This window comes from Saccostrea echinata, unplaced genomic scaffold, assembly GCF_033153115.1.
Source record: "Saccostrea echinata isolate AGI-Se365-2 ecotype Australia unplaced genomic scaffold, CSIRO_AGI_Sech_v1 ptg000009l, whole genome shotgun sequence".
Lineage (NCBI taxonomy): Eukaryota > Metazoa > Mollusca > Bivalvia > Ostreida > Ostreidae > Saccostrea > Saccostrea echinata.
In genome coordinates, this window is record NW_026889758.1 from 16,451,754 (window position 1) to 16,471,910 (window position 20,157).

At 33.3% G+C, this 20,157-nt stretch overlaps 1 protein-coding gene across 4 annotated transcripts in view; it reads right to left on the reverse strand.

Annotated features, from left to right (window-relative positions):
* The window catches only part of LOC133181881 (synaptosomal-associated protein 25-like), a 50,678-nt gene that overhangs the window by 19,610 nt on the left and 10,911 nt on the right, over positions 1-20,157 (reverse strand). For 3 of the 4 annotated variants that reach the window (XM_061316525.1, XM_061316526.1, XM_061316528.1), the window contains exon 3: positions 2,776-2,817. In XM_061316525.1, the coding sequence (XP_061172509.1) occupies positions 2,776-2,817 (42 nt within the window). Of the gene's footprint in view, positions 1-2,775; positions 2,818-8,407; positions 8,591-20,157 lie in introns of those variants that run through there. The other variant, XM_061316527.1, reaches the window with a different exon arrangement.

Genomic DNA, 20,157 nt, shown 5'->3' on the forward strand with positions numbered 1-20,157 from the left:
GATCAGTGCTCATGAAAACATAGCATGTAATGGTTTTCTTAACCTTAATCTAGAATTCACTGAAGAAAATAATCCCAAATAACACATTCCCTTGATTCCTGGGTATCTATTACAAATCAAAGGTAACCTGATTCTTCACTGACTAAATCAAATACTGTGGTTTCACATACCTACCGGTAATACTATAAATATTAAATGGAGGACATCACCTGAACTGATAATCATAGTATTGTTACTCTGTTCATTCTAAAATACTCTATACAATATATATTATAGAAACTCTTAACAAGAAAAATCTATAAATTTAAAGGAAAAAAAAACCCTGAAACTAAGCATAAATCGTATGTCTCTTGTTGGTAAGTGTTCAGGTGACAATTACTATTAAAACTAGAACTGTCCAAAACCTGCTGGGTTTTTCAGAGAAGGTGCCAATCACTAATACTAGTATTGGATGGATCTAAGAGGTGTTCTCAATTTGTTTAAACATTTAGTCAGAGTGAAAATTTACTCATAGAATAATTGCTCATTATATTTTTTTAATGAATGAAACTAAGGCACAGTCTAATAAACCATCAATACTAACTGTGTTTTATATTACATTGAAAAAATAAATAACAATTTTTCAAGTATTTCTCTATTGGAAAGTTTGGATGCATTATTATCCATTTTTTTCTACAGTGACTATAGGTCAAGATCATGACACACCCTCAGGTCATAAGCAATCTTTGTGTGAAGTGGAAACTCCCAACATCCCAGCATTATTCTGTATAAGAAAGATATAGACCAGACACAGATTATGAACTTTTTCTGTCAATGACCTTGAACTTGCTTAAATGATCTTGAATTGAGGTCATGACACACTCTCCAGTCATACATAAGCAATCTTTCAGTAAACGAGGAACTCACCAAGTTTATCCATAAGAAAGAGATCGACTGGACATGAATTTTGAACTTTTTCTATCACTCAGTGACCTTGTACTTGCCCAAATGACCTTGGGTCAAGGTCATGACACACCTTCAGGTCATGAACAATCTTTGTGTGAAGTAGCAGCGAGTGCAGCCAGCGGTGTAAAGCGCCACTCATCACTGCGAGCTCTAATGACAACGTCTGTGCAAAGAGAAAATTCTGACTACTGCACATTCATTCCACAGAATTTTTATGCCCCCGTAATCAAATATTCAGAGGCATAATGTTTTTGCCCTGTCCATCCATCTGTCTGTCTGTTTGTCCGCAAAAACTTTAACCTTCCCTTTAACTTTTGATTGGTTAGAGCTATGGCTTTCATATTTCATGCGTATTAATTGTGACAAGACCTTTCTTTGGGTACCATCTTGCTTGACCTTTTGACCTTGAACTTGGCGTTTGACCCAGTTTTACAAAATTTTAAGCAACTTTAATCTTGGCCATAACTTTTGAACAGTTGATGCTGGGGCTTTCATACTTCACTAGTATATTCCTTGTGACAAGACCTTCCTTTGGATACCAAAAACTTTGACCCTTTGACCTTGGAATTTGACCTACTTTTGAAAAACTTTAACCTTGGCCATAACTTTTGAACAATTGGAGCCAGGGCTTACATACTTCACATGCCTATTCCTTCTGATAAGACCTTCTTGGATACCAACAACTTTGATGACTTTGACCTTTGAGTTTGACCTACTTTAGAAAAACCTTAACCTTGGTCTTAACTTTGGAATGGTTGATGTTACATTGTAGGACTTTCATATTTCACATGCGTATTCCTTGTGACAAAACTTTCCTTTTGATACAAACAATTTCGACCCATTGACCTTGACCTTGATTTTTGACTTACTTTTGAAAATCTTTAACCTTCTCCATATCTTTTCAATGGTTGGTGCTATGGCTTTCACATTTCACAGGCATATTCCTTGAGACAAGACCTTACTTATGGTACCAACATTTTTGATCTCTTGACCTGGAGTTTGACTTGCATTTGAGAAAGTTTAAACTTCGCTATAAGCTGCCATACGGGGGCATCAGTGTTTCAAACATTTTGTTTTTTCTGCAACAGCTGCGCCATTAATTCCCGTACTAACAATCAAACAAAGCATTTTGTTTAAATGATAACCACTAATATAAGAATCATGGCATTTTAGTAATAATAATAAATTTAATGATATGACTCATTTCAATAATCTGTTTATTTTCGCTCTTCAGTGAATTGAACAAACCCATCTGTTTTAAGCAAACATCCTTGTCTATTGGCCAACCTTTTCAAAGCTGATTGGTTGAGGGGCGGACTCAAATCAAGGAAACACAGAAACACAAAATACATGTAGTTTTAAATCAATTTCAATTTGTACTATTAATTTAAAAAGAAACTTCAAGTCTACAGTCTCTAACATTCCAGGTTCACCTCATCGACAAAATGTACCTCTATTTGGGAGTGTGTAGTTTCAATTAAGCCTTGCCTATCATTGGCAGTGTAGAGAGTTGGAAACTTTTAAATATATATAAATTTCTTAGGGTAGCAGGAGTGCAGTTATTAGGTACACATACTGCAATGTGGCTGGAAGGTGGTTCATCAAATTCCCTGTGTAATACCTAGATAATAACCTGTTGTCATGTGCAGTGTATATGATTGGCTGCCAGGGGACAGTGAATGAAAGAAATAGAAAAGAGAGAAGGATAGCTCAGAACCTGACATTATGCAAAAAGAAATACCTTTATGAAATGTATAATAATTCAATTAAACTATGTACATACAGATAGACTGATGGCCTTCTCCTCACAATGCACATTGAATGACTTACCTCTTCACACATATTAAGCATCCGGCGCGTGCTCTCCAGGGACTGAAAAAGACAAAACATTTGTAACTAAGTAATGCAATTTACAATGAAATTTTCACTAATCAACATGTTAATAAAAACTCCTTAGTTTTCATCATATTTATAACAATGAAAAAAGAAAATTCTTTTAAACAAAGGGTCAAAACTAACAATTTATTATTATAGAGGACTTTAACTTAGTATTGAATATAAACAAAAGCTGCAATTGTTGCAGATCTGAAAAAAAAGGGACTTTCTAATGTAACTAACTAAATCAATTATCTACAAACTGCAGCTAAAATGAAAGGGGGGAGGGGTGAATCTGTGATCATAACCTCTCAACCAAGAGCAAGTAGTGGACTATATAGATACCATATAGCCAGTAGTAGACTTCCTTACAGATATCATAAGGACAGCAGTGGACTTCCTTACAGATATCATAAAGACAACATTGGACTTCCTTACAGATATCATAAGGACAGCAGTGGACTTCCTTACAGATATCATAAAGACAACATTGGACTTCCTTAGAGATATCATAAGGACAGCAGTGGACAACCTTATAGATGTCATATAGACAGCAGTGGACTTCCTTACAGATATCATTAAGAAGCAGTGGACCTCCTTACAGATATCATAAAGACAGCAGTGGACCTCCTTACAGATATCATAAGGACAGCAGTGGACTTCCTTACAGATATCATAAAGACAACATTGGACTTCCTTACAGATATCATAAGGACAGCAGTGGAAAACCTTATACGAGTCATATAGACAGCAGTGAACTTCCTTACAGATATCATAAAGACAGCAGTGGACCTCCTTACAGATATCATAAGGACAGCAGTGGACCTCCTTACTGATATCATAAAGACAGCAGTGGACCTCCTTACAGATATCATAAGGACAGCAGTGGACCTCCTTAGAGATATCATAAAGACAGCAGTGGACCTCCTTACAGATATCATAAGGACAGCAGTGGACCTCCTTACAGATATCATAAGGACAGCAGTGGACTTCCTAACAGATATCATAAGGACAGCAGTGGATTTCCTTACAGATATCATAAAGACAGCAGTGGACCTTCCTACAGATATCATAAAGACAGCAGTGGACCTCCTTACAGATATCATAAGGACAGCAGTGGACCTCCTTACAGATATCATAAAGACAGCAGTGGACCTCCTTACAGATATCATAAGGACAGCAGTGGACCTCCTTACAGATATCATAAGGACAGCAGTGGACTTCCTTACAGATATCATAAGAACAGCCGTGGATTTCCTTACAGATATCATAAAGACAGCAGTGGACCTCCTTACAGATATCATAAAGACAGCAGTGGACCTCCTTACAGATATCATAAGGACAGCCATGGACCTCCTTACAGATATCATATGGACAACACTGGACAATGGAATTATGTAACCTTTGGATTCACTAAATGGTAACCTAATTATATATGTATGTCAAAGGGATTGGAACCTAATTATATACATGTATGTACATGTATCTGAAAGGGGAAACATGGAGACCAAAAGAATATTTCTTTGTGTCAATTTCTTTTTCAGGTCTACATTAAAGAATATTTTTTCTTTGTATTTTTTAGCATACAAACTATTGAAAACAGGAGGGGGAGGGGGGCACTCACTATCACTGGAGAATTCAATTTTGGCAATACAGATAGCTTTTTATATTAATATAGAACCATGAATTACATGTTAAATGCAAATACAGATCTATATGAGATTCCATTAAACAGTCTCAACTCGATCCACATCAAGAAGAATTTGGTATGATTCAGAGGGAGCCTATATGGGGCTTAGTTTTCCTTTAACTTTTTTCTGACTTATCAAAATTTTCTGCAATGTACTTATTACATACATCAAAACAATGAAAAAGTTATGGTTGGAAGAGAAATAACCTTTCAATGAAAAAAAAAATTACAAACAAAGTCTAGACATTTATTTCATGTATTTGTAAATCATCTCCTTTTCTAGAAGACAATGAGAGATTTTCTGGGCATCAACTCCAACAAAGAGCAGTATCTTTGGACATTTCCTCTATTCAGCTGTCATAAGTCTTACAATCTAGTATTATATTAACTTCTCGTGTCTTAACTGTCACTCAGATTGTCTCAGTGCAGCCATTATTCTGTCCTATCCTCCCACATCTTTTACCAATCTCCCACACTTTAAAAGAAAAATCAATGTCAAAAAAATGTTTTGAGGTCAAATAGCAAAATACAGAAGATAGATAGAATGGCAGACATAACTGTATCTTAAATAAATCAATTCCCTTCATATTGTGAAGTCAGGATTCCCTTTGTTCAGTCTGGTATAACTTAAAGAGTATGCTGTAATGATGAGGATACAAGTATCATAGAAGCTCCGATGTCTCATAATTGTGCTTTTTATAAAATGTAGAGCAATACATCACAGAGATAAAATAATGACTTTTATTAAGGCTTATAACGGATGTAAGAATCTAACAAAGTCTGAGCTGGTGAGACTTAGCATTAAACCTCTGCAAAAACTCCCCCAAGCCTCTGTCTTCATGTTTAATGATATAGAAACTTAATCAATATAACTAATTAAGACCACACACCAAATGGTCATTATTCTGGCTTTCTAGCACCATAAAAATCTTACAAAGTATTCAAGCTGTATAGAGAAAACTTTGGATGAAATATGAAGAAGATAACAAACAGTATTCAAGCTCATAGTCCATTTAAACAATGCAAATTTGGAGCAGAGCAAACAGAGCAAACCTCCAAAAACGCTGCCGACCAGTCATACCTGTCACATGCTCCTTAATTGTAGGCAATTCAGTGTGTAAATAATGGCCTAAGAATATATCTTTTTCAGTGGAATCTTGAAAATTTCAGTGTTGCTACCATAATATCCTTTAGTCTAAGTCTTGAGTTTATATACTGAAAGAATATTTATTCTGTTACACAAAAATAGATTTTTAAGATGTTTTCAATTGTTTTCATAAATTTTTACTAACATATTTTTGTATCTTGAAGGACTGTCAAAAATCACTGAAGCGGAACAAAATGAAAACTTGATTGTAACTCATCAAGGTACACTCACATGCTAAAAATTAGCTCAATATCTGCAAGCATTAAGAAAAAATTGCATAAAACCAAGTGGGACAGACTGATGGATGGACGAGGAGGAAACATATAGCCCCTTCTGGTTTCACTGGTAAGGGACTAAAAAGAAATAAAATGAAACACCCTGACAGTGCTTCAGAGTTCTCATTTGACGTACACTGTCAAAACACCAGAAATCAAACCACTGTTTCCAGATAAAAAATCCTAAATATTCCAGAACTTCTACATGGTATAAGGCTTTATATCACCTTAAAGCAATATGAGCTGCATTTTTGAGAATTTTATTTTGCTGTTAAGGACGACGGACCTAATTTGAAATTTCGCACCACTGCGCAGAAAACCGTGCATATGCCTTGAATCAAATTGACTTAATTATGTATTGCAAAAGATAAAAAATATACATTTTTAATTCTTTTAAAGATATTCAAACTCAAAAATATTGTAAATAAACTTTGATTTATATTCATTTGTTGATTTTATATATATTAAATGATTTATTTGGCCAAGGTATTTTCACTGAAAATTTCCCCCAAAATGTGCCCTACACCTGAGTTTGACATGCCCCCCTGAAAAAATCTAAGCCGATGACCCATTTATTTTTTGGCATAATCTGCTGGTAAATTGTCTTGTTAACATTTTCCTTTTATATGAATAAAAATTCTATTGCAGATTTTTTTCAATGATCACTCTTATACCCTACACTGGCAATTCCCCATTACTTCCTACAGTAATTATCAATTTCCATCGCCAACTTTTGAAACACTCCCCATTAAAAATCTACATCGATGACCATATGATTTTTTTATTGACTTTAACTCACCAAAAGTCACTTTACCTCATATTAAAATTTGAATAAAAAATCTATTGCACAAATGAATTAGGTCCTCCGTCGTTAAGATGTACTATTATGATAAATCTGTATGTAATAAAACAAACCTTTATGATCAATTACAATAAAGTAAAGTATTAAACTGTTGCAGAAGAAATATTTCTGTACAATGGAATGCATAGTATATTATAAGAAGTCAATATTGTACAGGATGACAATAATATAATTTTGCTTCAATCAAAGCTTTATATAGTTCTTCAATTGCAAATACAAACAATAGAAGTTTATAAATGTTCTTTTTCTGTCAATGAAATAGTTAATTACAATGTTGCAACAAAAACTTCCGACATCAAAGTTGCAGCTTATAAACATCAGATGTCAGGGAAGAATAAAAGTTAGTTTACAGAAGTACTTTCAGAAACTTCTTTTTTTAAACATATACTTTTAACATCTACCTTTTTAACTGAATAAATTTTTAGACAAAAAAGTAAATTGAATTTTTATGTATTTTGAATCACGGAAGATACCCACTATGATCAAATGCCATGGAGAACTCAAATTTACTCTCTCCCTCTTTCCTTTAGACATACAGTAAAACTCGCTTATAACAAAGTGCCAGGGACGAACGATTTCGCTTCATAAGTGTAATTCGTTATATCCGTTAAGTTTACATTATATTTTAAAGTCAAAGTGAATGAAAATCACTTTGTTGTAAGCGTCAATTCATTATAACCATATTCGCTATAAGCGTGTTTACTTTATTTTGATTCACTGGAGATACCCACTATGATCAAATGCTATGGAGAACTCAAATTTACTCTCTCTCTCTTTCTTTTTTGATATATTTTGATTCACTGAAGATATTCACTTTGATCAAATGCTATGGAGAACTCAAATTTACTCTCTCCCTCTTTCTTTTAGACATCTCCTGAATATGTAAATCATTTTAAGAAAGATTTCAGTCAGGTACCTGTAGATATGATTCCCCTCAACCAATTTTACTTAAAGAAGCCAAAGATACTCTGGAAAATCTTGAATCATGAACTATGTTACAAATTTGCATCTTGTTTTTTGTTAAAGAGGCAAAAAGAACCCACACTGCCAATAAGACTTCAGTCTGATGAATTGTACAGAGATTGATCTGTATGGAGAGTTATCAATTGTCATCTTGTTCTAACACCTGGGACTGACCAAACACTGTCCAGACCTTACAAGTGGAATATTTCATGTCTCCTTTAAGCTCTAAGATTAACCACTTTTTTCAGTGCAGGAAGCCTTAATTAGTAAGTCAATTACACTCATTATGTTATGGTTACATTCATGGTAAGGTTACAAGTTTTGAAGCAAATGTATATTTGAGACATCAATGTAATATCTTAGGTCCAGGCATATAAATCAGGATGATTTATAAAATCTTCTAAATCAAAATGAAATCTAACTTTTTTTGGTTGAATATTGTCAAAATAACAGGTGAAAATATAGATAAAAAAGTAATATATTTCTGTACCTGTTTCGCCAAATTGTATAAACCAGATAAATGAATACAAATAAATGCATAGTTTTTAGAATGAATTAATGCATGAAGGTGAGAACCCATATACCATTATAGATTTACAGCCCTTCCTTTTTTTTCAAAGGTATAAGGGGAGGTAAATTTGGAGACCTACTTCCTGGTTAGCATTGTCCAGTGTTTCCTGTGTAATTTGGCCATTCTCTTCTCCACCCTCTTCTTTCTCAGCTTCTGTTTGTTCTTTGTCATCACTCATGTGGAATAGAGTTATGATTGCAAGTCCACAGAATGTTCACTATCTAAGTCTATTTCCCTTCTGAAGGTGATGGAATATCCTTAATATTCACATTGCCTTCTCAAAGATTTTGTATACAGGTATATTATCAAGTCCTCTTGCAGAAAGCCTTGTCCATCCAAATCATCATTTATTACATAACCTATCCATGCTCTGTAATTGTTGTTCTTTCAGTAATTCCTTAAATATTTTTAAGATTATTTAAAGTTCCATTCACACTCTGATGGATTTTAAACAAGAGATAAACAAACTTGATGTCACATCAGTCCAGTAACTAATCCAATAACAAGCCAACATATGCTAAGCACCGCTCCCTCCCTTCCCAATTAAATAGCTGCATCAATGGCTATTGATCTAGAAAGACTTGAGGAGTCAAGTATTGTGCAATTCCTGTGTATATCAGTCAGACAACAGATGCAAATTGTATGGTAATCCCCCAAGTGCCAACCGACAAGAACTGAGCACATTTCTACATCACGCCACCCTCAAATAAAGACAGAGTATGGCTTACTGAAAACTATAATGCATGATCATATAGCCAATATAGTTTATTAATGATTGAGACATCAATATCTATAGTTTATGGTTTGAAGTCCATCAAGTTGAGGTTCATTCAGTATAATTATGCATATGAACAGGATGAAATCCTTCTCTCGTTTGGCCATGAACCTTTGTGTTTGGTCTTTCTATTGGTCTGCACTGCTTCTTCAGAGCAATCCTATGTGCCATTACTGTTGCATTAACTAATATGTATACTTTCTCAAGCTTGTGCATGCAAGAAAAAGAATTCACTTAAGAAGCATTTTAAAAATATTTACTTTAGTTTTAAGGTGGGTACATACTATTGATGTCAGAGTTACTAGACTATAGGCATTATATAATTCAAATATTAGATAACTACTTTCACAAATGTCTGAGAAAAGATTACTAATTCTAAAGCTTAAGTAATTTTTTCCCCAATTAATTTCTTTTGTTAGCACTAATCTTGTATGTAGGGACCAATTGTCCCTATCACTAGGTAAGATGTGTTGTTAAGAAATTTAAATTATTTTCTGCTCTGCTAAATTTTCAAATTGGTCATGTTTTAGCTTGATTTTAAATAAGCTTTCCATGCTGCCAGATTCATTTTTCAGCTATTGGTATACAATCAGTGTTTTTTTTAAATCTGATTGTTATGGTGTGCTTAATTTAGTGCCTATTATTTATTTCCCTTTTCAAAGCAAATACTCTGCATTGCAGAAGTTATTCTTTAATCACAGTAATAATCACTGTGCATTTCTATTTCATTTTTTTTTTTAAATTGTGATTTTAATTTGTGATAGTCAGTTAAAGAGCTCTAAAAAGCTCATGTTATTTGTTATACTGTACACATGCTGTGTTGACTTGAAATAAAATTTACTTACTTAAGGTGAGATGATACAAACAAACTTTTATCAAAAATCTTGAAAATAACAAATTAAGTCATGGTTATATAAGTAAAATGAATAAGTTTAACCGCACAGATTTTCATTTTTCATTCAAAGTTTCACAATAATGGGATTTATAGTGATAAAATGTTGTATAGAATAATAAGGATGGTTGCAGAAAGATAGAATTTTGAACATCATAGACAGTTTACAATTTCTTAATATTTTAGAAATTTATTATTTGCATCATTTACAATCAAAATAGGTTTAAAAATATATACCAATCCAGGCATCCATTTTTTTGTTTGTATCATCTGTCCTTAATATAATAATAAATACATGTAGTACATGTACTACAAGATAATGTAATCGCACTGGTGCTGTAAATAAAATACCCTATAATTACATGCCTATAAGTAAGATTTTTGCAAGTCAAATTTTGATCCAAAACTCTATGTCCGACTTAAAACAAGTCCTAGAAATTGGGTATTTTTCTGGAAAAGGAAATATAGTAATATTGTAACAACTCCAATGATATTGTTAATTCTATAAAGTCGAAACTTATCTAATGCAGGAAAGAAAGACTAAGGTTACCATATGCAATAAACATGTGTTTACAGATTTTAATGACTACATTTGTTTAAATTGTTAATTTAAACATATACAACTGGCTTTAAAAAGTATCTGGTAAAAAGAAAGTTTGAAACTGAAAGCTAGAAAAAAGCAGATGACCTACTTGATTATCAGCCTGCTCATCTCTAGTTAGCTTATCTTAGTTATTTTTCAAGCTTCTGTGAAATCAACATTATGTAATGTTGAAAAATATAAAATTTAGAATCATTCAGTTCCTATCAACATGATGGACAAATACGCTGGACAATTATGTGATATGTAGCATATCTCTGTATCATTCCAGCTGCACTTAGGCATGTCTACATTTTTCTGTTTTTTTCAATGGTTTGAAATAGTAAATACTACTGTTTTATCTTTATTATTTAATCCCTTACTAGCATAATCTTTGAAGGTTTTTTTAAATCAAAGTAAAAAGTCCTTAAAGGATTTAATGATTGAGATAGCTGGAGATGTCAGTACATGTATTTAATGATTCAGAAGTTGTGTAGTCTTCAAGTTGTGTCTGCTTTCCCCAAAAAGGTGATGTTCTGGTTTTGGGATGTCTGTGTGTCATTAAGTATATTCGGGTCATATCTCAAATCCTTGACTGCATGGAATGGCTAAAGACTTCAGAATAATGTTGGCCATGGTATACAGGATATTTTGTCATGGTAATTCAAGGTCATCTCATTTTGTATAGTGAAATAATGTCTAGGCTGTAACTCTGGAAGTCTTCATTGGAATGTATTAAAACTTGTACTGCTGATGATCCACAGGTCGGTCAAAGTGTTGACTGAATTTCAAATTTTAAAAGTGAAAGTCACTGGCCAATAACAGTGAAATGGTCTTTGAACCTTTGATTGAAACTGACTCAAACTTAAACATGTACTGTTGATGCTGCTGATGATCTATAGGTGCATCAAAATCTTCACTCAAGGTCAATATGATGTTGTGAAGGTAAAGATAATCATGGTAAAATCTGGAAAGTTAAAATGATCATTTTGGGGTAAAAAAAAATCTAGTAAACACCGTATCTGTGCCAACCCATTCATTTAGAACCCATTTTTAGGACCACAGCAAGCTGTTAAGAATAATGCCACCTCCAGAAACAGGGCATCAAAACAACATTACTTAAACATGAAAGAATGCTGCAACAAAATGGTTAACCTACACAACTCTTTCAATATGAGTTTCCAATATCCTTGAGAATTTATCTCCATAAGTAAGTCAGATAAATCAATGCTGAGCCTTTAATTTACAGCCCTATAACCTGTGTGAGAGTCTTTGATACAGTTGCACCCTTTCCTTGTATAGCTGTGATGCACATTAAGCAATTGTCTCATTATGGCAGAATTGTGTTTAAGTTCTATAGGATAAAGAGATTGTGGAGATGGACTGATGCTAGAATTATCCAATTTCCTTTTTTCTATTTTAGGAATCAAGATAAATAATGCTGGGTTGACACATTTCAAAGACTTTTTTTCAATACTTCAGTGGGACTATAGTCAAGACACTGTGATGATTTTCAATAATTCAGGAGCATGCAAGCTAATGAATGAAATGATTTCAAGATGCTCAAACAATTTGACAAAGAATATTGTAAAACAGAGTTACAAGGAGTTTTTGCAGTCTATGAACATGATGGAGCTCATTCTCTGGGGAGCTTGTATTTACATTGTTACTGTTTCATTTGATCTCCTCCATAAATTCTTCATTTGATTACCCAGGGCACACTAATACATATTACCTCAAACAACTGCTTATCCCCAATAAAAGCATGCATTATTTACAAAGACATATATTAATTAGAAATATACTTATCCTGCCTTTTATTGTTCATATTTTATAGCCCTGCACCAGAAATAGCAAATATGTTGCACAATCTATCAAAAACAGTCAAATGCTGGGCAGTAGATATAGAACATGCTGATAAAAACTTAAGTGAGTACAATTAAAAAATGTGCTGAGAAATGTAACAACTGTGTGCAATTAAAAACTTAAGTGAGTACAATTAAAAAATGTGCTGAGAAATGTAACAACTGTGTACAAATACAAAATGTGATGTGAGAAGTAACAACTGAATACAATCACATGTGATGTGAGAAGTAACAACTGTGTACAATTACAAAGTGTGATGTGAAAAGTAACAACTGTGTACAATTACAAAATGTGATGTGAAAAGTAACAACTGTGTACAAATACAAAATGTGATGTGAGTAGTAACAACTGTGTACAATTACAAAATGTGATGTGAGAAGTAACAACTGAATACAATCACAAAAAGTGAGAAGTAACAACTGTGTACAATTACAAAATGTGATGTGAGAAGTAACAACTGTGTACAAATACAAAATGTGATGTGAGTAGTAACAACTGTGTACAATTACAAAATGTGATGTGAGAAGTAACAACTGAATACAATCACAAAAAGTGAGAAGTAACAACTGTGTACAATTACAAAATGTGATGTGAGAAGTAACAACTGTGTACAAATACAAAATGTTATGTGAGTAGTAACAACTGTGTACAATTACAAAATGTGATGTGAGAAGTAACAACTGAATACAATCACAAAAAGTGAGAAGTAACAACTGTGTACAATTACAAAATGTGATGTGAGAAGTAACAACTGTGTACAATTACAAAATGTGATGTGAGAAGTAACAACTGAATACAATCACAAAAAGTGAGAAGTAACAACTGTGTACAATTACAAAATGTGATGTGAGAAGTAACAACTGTGTACAATTACAAAATGTGCTATGAGAAGTAACAACTGTGTACAATTACAGAATGTACTATGAGAAGTAACAAGTAGGTACTTGTCCATCATTTTCTCATCAAATAACTAGAAACATGTCCAAAGATCATGAATGCCCTGCTAAAGGTAAATTTGTATTGCAAAATGAAAAGAACTGTACCATCCTTCTTTGGTCAGAGATAATTGTAAAATATGAAGAACAAAGAAATATCTTTTTTTATATTGTCAAATACAGAACTGCAGGTAACTGCAAAATGAAGGAATAGTGAGGTAAAGGTCATTGGAAAGGCCAAAGTAAGAAAATAAAATTGCTCTCACCAATATGTATCTTAATATCTGAAGTTCGATTTTTAAAAAAATTTAAAAGTGAAGGTCTAGGGAATTAATCAAAAAGTTTAATTGACATATCTTGACTAACATAGTGAAGAGCTTTTTAAGGCCATTAATTGTGAAATTATTTTACCTTAGTGAATAAAAATCAAAATGTTACATTACTAACACAAAAACTATTGTTTGTCAGCCTACATACCATGAATTGATTCATAAGATTTAAAGACCACTAAAAAATTTCTGCTAAAACAGATTGATCACATTGGTTTGGCATTTTTTAGGGAGGAAACTTAACTTGATTCAAAGCTTTAAGATTGAGAATGACAAAAGTCTGTTTAAAAAAAAGATTGCAATAGGTGTCCAGAGTGACTTACGTGACTCCCCCCCCCCCCCCCCCCCCAAAAAAAAAAAAAAAACAAAAACAAAAAACAAAAAACAAAAAACAAAACAAAAACAAACAAAATTTAAAAACAAAAACAAAAAAACAAAAAAAAAAAAAATTTAAAAAAAAAAACAAAACAAAACAAAAAACTTTAATTTTGAGATGAAATTTCTTTTTTTTTGAAGTGAAAGTTTTAAGTTTTTCTCAGACTGTCTGGTAAAAAAAAGAAGATGCAAAAAATTGGCCATGTTGCAATAAACATCTAACTATTCTTCACCAAACTAATTAATATAAGAAATCACTATGAAAGCAAAATGAAATTATTAAAATATCATATATCAATTATATTTACTTTTGTTTGTTTTGTTATAAAACTTCATTAAGGAGGGATTCTTGTCTGGTTTCTGACTAGATGAAATATTCAAAGTATATTTGCTTATAATTGACTTATATATTTTGATGTAAGGAATATAATAGATCATATTTTTCTTTTCTCATCATAATTGTACAACTTTAAATAGAAATCGTAAACTGAGTTTGAAATCTAGCAGGGACTATATTTTTGGCGGAATGGTGGCGTATGAAAATATCTCCTTTTCTGCTTCTCAAAATTACTATAGAACAATGAATTTATTTAAAAAATTTTAAACAATGAAAGACTTTAAGAAAATTTCAAATTTTTTTAAAATTAATAATAATGGACTGAAGTTTTAAAAATCTATCAAATAAATATGATTTTTCCAAACAAACTACAATTTTGTTAGGTTTTAAAAGCTTCCAATTAAATACAGATTTGAGCAAAAAATCAGTAAAAAGTGTTTTTTCTCTCTTAGAAAACGGTTAAAACTTTTTGTTTTTGTATCAGTTTGTATCTTCATATGACTACTTTACCATATGTGAAAATAAGAAAAATTTAAATATACGAAGCATATAAAAATAACTAATATATCCTAAAAATCTAGGAAAAACAGAGGAAATTCGGATTAGCCAATATCTATTTTAGTTAAATTATTTATGTCAATTTGGTAGTATCATCTAATAGACCCTACATGGTAATATCTCTTTATGCAAAAAGAAAAACATTTAATCTTTTGAAATAGAAGTATAGGCATGGCATGATTGGCAACAGTATTTTTTTATTCTTAAGATCAAGGAAAAAGATAATGACCTTGACCTGACCTAAGGCTAGCTTTTAAAATAAAACAGTCACATTTAATCTAATTGATACCATCACTTTATGATAATGTCTTCTTGAATCTATGAAAATTTCATTAAATACAAGAAATATGAGAAGAATCCCTCCTTAAACACACATCCTACTGGCAGATGATTTATCCAGGAAACATTTTTTAGAGTTTAAAGATTAATTCTCACTAAAGTAATTTGTTGTTTTTTATGTTGTTGTTGTTGTTTTTGTTTTGTGTGTGTGTGTATTTTTTTTTTTTTTTTTTTTTTTTGGAGATGCTGTAATGTAATTGGACAAATAAAGTGGCAGTAACATACAAAGATTAAGCTTCATTGAAGCCTCAATAATCAGGGAAACATGAACAGAACTCAAGTGACTAATCTACAGAGATACAAAATACAGAGTCTGTAATCTGCTTCATTAGGCAGCATCAGTCCTACGTGTGACAAGTCGCGGCAAACCTTCCCAGGGAAATGATTAAGGACTCAATATGTGTACTGGGTATAACATTGATTAGTAGTTCAATTTCTAATGTTTTTTTTTTATTCCAAAAGATCATGGTTGAAGAACCTGCAGTATTTTCAATCTCTTGATTTATTCTAAAAATGATTTCATTAATGTGCTAATTATACACTAGAATTTTTTAATGAAAAATGGAAAAAATGTACATTTATTTGTACAATGTACCTGAAAATGTTTATATTTCTTCAATTTAATTCTAAGGACAAGGCCATATAATAGGTCAAGGTAGCATATTGTAGGAGCATAAAGGACAAAGGTTAAACAAGACTCCCTTCAGCCAGGCACAGATAAGTCAAAGGTTAAACAAGGCTCCCTTCATCCAGGAGCATATAAGATAAAGGTTAAACAAGACTCCCTTCATCCAGTAGGAGATAAGACAAAGGTTAAACAAGACTGCCTTCATCCAGGAGCATATAAGACAAAGGTTAAACAAGACTCCCTTCATCCAGGAGCATATAAGATAAAGGTTAAACAAGACTCCCTTCATCCAGTAGGAGATAAGACAAAGGTTAAACAAGACTCCCTTCATCCAGGAGCAGGTAAGACAAAGGTTAAACAAGACTCCCTTCATCCAGGAGCATATAAGACAAAGGTTAAACAAGACTCCCTTCATCCAGTAGGAGATAAGACAAAGGTTAAACAAGACTCCCTTCATCCAGGAGCAGATAAGACAAAGGTTAAACAAGACTCCCTTCATTCAGGAGCATATAAGACAAAGGTTAAACAAGACTCCCTTCATCCAGGAGCATATAAGACAAAGGTTAAACAAGACTCCCTTTATCCAGGAGCATATAAGACAAAGGTTAAACAAGACTCCATTCATCCAGGAGCAGATAAGACAAAGGTTAAACAAGACTCCCTTCATCCAGGAGCAGATAAGACAAAGGTTAAACAAGACTCCCTTCATCCAGGAGCAGATAAGACAAAGGTTAAACAAGACTCCCTTCATCCAGGAGCATATAAGACAAAGGTTAAACAAGACTCCCTTCATCCAGAAGCATATAAGATAAAGGTTAAACAAGACTCCATTCATCCAGGAGCATATAAGACAAAGGTTAAACAAGACTCCCTTCGTCCAGGAGCATATAAGACAAAGGTTAAACAAGACTCCCTTCATCCAGGAACAGATAAGACAAAGGTTAAACAAGACTCCCTTCATCCAGGAGCATATAAGATAAAGGTACTATACAAATTGTTCAATTGTTGAACTTCCCAATACTACTGCTGAAGTCACAAAAAAGGAATAAAGGGTCCATCAAAACATCTACAATAATGTGCACATAATATTAACATCCTTCCCTTTGTAACTTCCTTTTTTTAGTGAAAGAAGGATCAGAATTGCACAAATTTATGAAAGTATTTATTTCACATTCTCAGTCTCTTTAAACCCAGGATGAAACGTAAGTCTCTTGAGAGAAGAAAAAATGTATTTATTTAAACTCTCACTGATGTCTCTGTGTAAGACTTCATCCAATTCACAATTCAACAAAATTCAAATGTATTTTAATTTGTAGTTATTTTTTTACATCATTGAACAAAAATTAAATGAAGATATGAAGTATGGATAAGTGAGGTTGTGGGCTTAGGGAGGTTAAACATTTTGAAACTAGTGAAATGTAAAGCATACATATGTATCAAGAAAAGAAGTTAGAAGGAAAATCAGGAATTGGAAGGTCAAGGTCTTCAGAAAGGTCAAAAGTTAGCAAGGTTGAAATGAGTTTACGCATATGTATTGATGTATGAAAATGAAAGCTTAAATTTCTTTCTTTAAACAGACTTACCGGTACACAAAAATGGAATAAAAAGATCTGACTTTTAGAAGAAATCAAACTAATCATACCACATGTACTTTATTTCTTGCATGAAGTTTCTATTAGGCTACCAGTACATTAGTAATCACTTTTATTTTGGTTACAGACTGACAGTCTTACTGATGACCATTTAATGTTATGGTGCATGAAGAAAGATAACTCTAAGAATTTGTTCATAGCAGGGAGAATTCAGTTGTATAAAACACACTAGTTTTGTACAATGATGGGTTAATCTAAATACATTCAGTGTGCTACTAAGGGTCGGCTGGAAACTTCCTTGGTTCCTTGTGGTAAAAAGATGCACCCTTTTTTTGGTTATAAAATTTTCGTTTACTACAATAAAGTATGGAATTAAAACAATAGTGTGGGAATCACTTAACACACACTGCTTACAGTATAATGTTGGTATGGATCTTATAAATTCCAATAGGAATTATAAATAAATGGTTTCTAATGGCTAACACAAATATTTCCTATTTTTGACAAGCAATCAATATGTAATCTGGCTTGGAGAGTCACTTCTCCTCCTTATGAAGCCTCCAAAATAACAGTTTTCTGGAAGAGATAGATGAATTTTTTGTCCATTGTGGTCTAAATCAATATCCTGACTACATACAGTTTCCCGGAAAGGAATAATTGTGGTCTATATCAGGCACAACAAACAGTTTTCCAATATATAGCTCATGTGCATTTATTTGCTCAAACTGCAGTTCAAGGCCAAGACTTTCTGAAATTGACCACTTAAATTAATCATTATACACTAAAGCAAATTGCTAATGCACCATCATAGAAAATTTATATTTTCTGATTTAAAACTTGTTGAAGATGTATTTGATGTATAAATATATTATCATATTTTAATGTAAGGCATTTAAATGGCCAAACTAATAAACATATACAATGTTAACTGAAAAATAACTATTTCATAGAAATGCATGGAATTATGCTCACACCTTTGGAGGAATATACTTCTATTCTCTTCTTTGTATTTGTGCTTTTTATGTTTGCATTCATGAAAACTCACCAAAAAAAACTAGAACTGTCCAATAGGGACAAATACCCCCCGCTGGGTTTTTCAGAGAAAGTACCAAATCACTAATGTTTTCTAGATGTGACAGGTGTTCACAATTTCCTTAAACATTTCCAGTGAAAATTTAATTACTCATTATATTTTTTATATGTCCTTTTTAAGACGGGACGTATTATGTTATAGCGTTCATGTCCCTCCGTCTGTCTGTTAGCTTTTTCATGTCCGGCTTATTATTTAGTCTTATTTTTATACCCGCACTTTCTAAAGAAAGTTCGGGTATATTGTTGTTACTCATGTCTGTCCGTCCATCCGTCTGTCCGTCCGTCCGTCCGTCCGTCTGTCACACTCTTATTTCTCAAACTCCTCTTACATTTTACACAGTAGCCTAATCATCTTTTGGGAGGTGTTTGGTGGTGTCATGTAGATGTGCAGTAAAGTTTCGGAATTTTCATGTTCACCCTGGGGGTCAAATGGGGGTCGAAAAATGACGTTTTTTATGCAAAAAGCCCCTGGTTCCCTGAACTCCTCTTACATTTTACACAGTAGCCTAATCATCTTTTGGGGGATGGTTGGTGGTGTCCTGTAGATGTGCAGTAAGGTTTCGGAATTTTCATTTTCACCCTGGGGGTCAAATGGGGGTCAAAAAATGACGTTTTTTATGCAAAAAGCCCCTGGTTCCCTGAACTCCTCTTACATTTTACACAGTAGCCTAATCGTCTTTTGGGAGATGGTTGGTGGTGTCCTGTAGATGTGCAGTAAGGTTTCGGAATTTTCATTTTCACCCTGGGGGTCAAATGGGGGTCAAAAAATGACGTTTTTTATGCAAAAAGCCCCTGGTTCCCTGAACTCCTCTTACATTTTACACAGTAGCCTAATCATCTTTTGGGAGATGGTTGGTGGTGTCATGTAGATGTGCAGTAAGGTTTCGGAATTTTCATTTTCACCCTGGGGGTCAAATGGGGGTCAAAAAATGACGTTTTTTATGCAAAAAGCCCCTGGTTCCCTGAACTCCTCTTACATTTTACACAGTAGCCTAATCGTCTTTTGGGAGATGGTTGGTGGTGTCCTGTAGATGTGCAGTAAGGTTTCGGAATTTTCATTTTCACCCTGGGGGTCAAATGGGGGTTGAAAAATGACGTTTTTTATGCAAAAAGCCCCTGGTTCCCTGAACTCCTCTTACATTTTACACAGTAGCCTAATCATCTTTTGGGGGATGGTTAGTGGTGTCCTGCAGATGTGCAGTAAGGTTTCGGAATTTTCATTTTCAACCTGGGGGTCAAATGGGGGTCAAAAAATGACGTTTTTTAAGCAAAAAGCCCCTGGTTCCCAGAACTCCTCTTACATTTTACACAGTAGCCTAATCGTCTTCTGGGAGGTGGTTGGTGGTGTCCTATAGATGTGCAGTAAGGTTTTGGAATTTTCATTTTCACCCTGGGGGTCAAATGGGGGTCGAAATATGACGTTTTTTATGCAAAAAACCCCTGGTTCCCAGAACTCCTCTTACATTTTACACAGTAGCCTAATCGTCTTTTGGGAGATGGTTGGTGGTGTCATGTTGATGTGCAGTAAGGT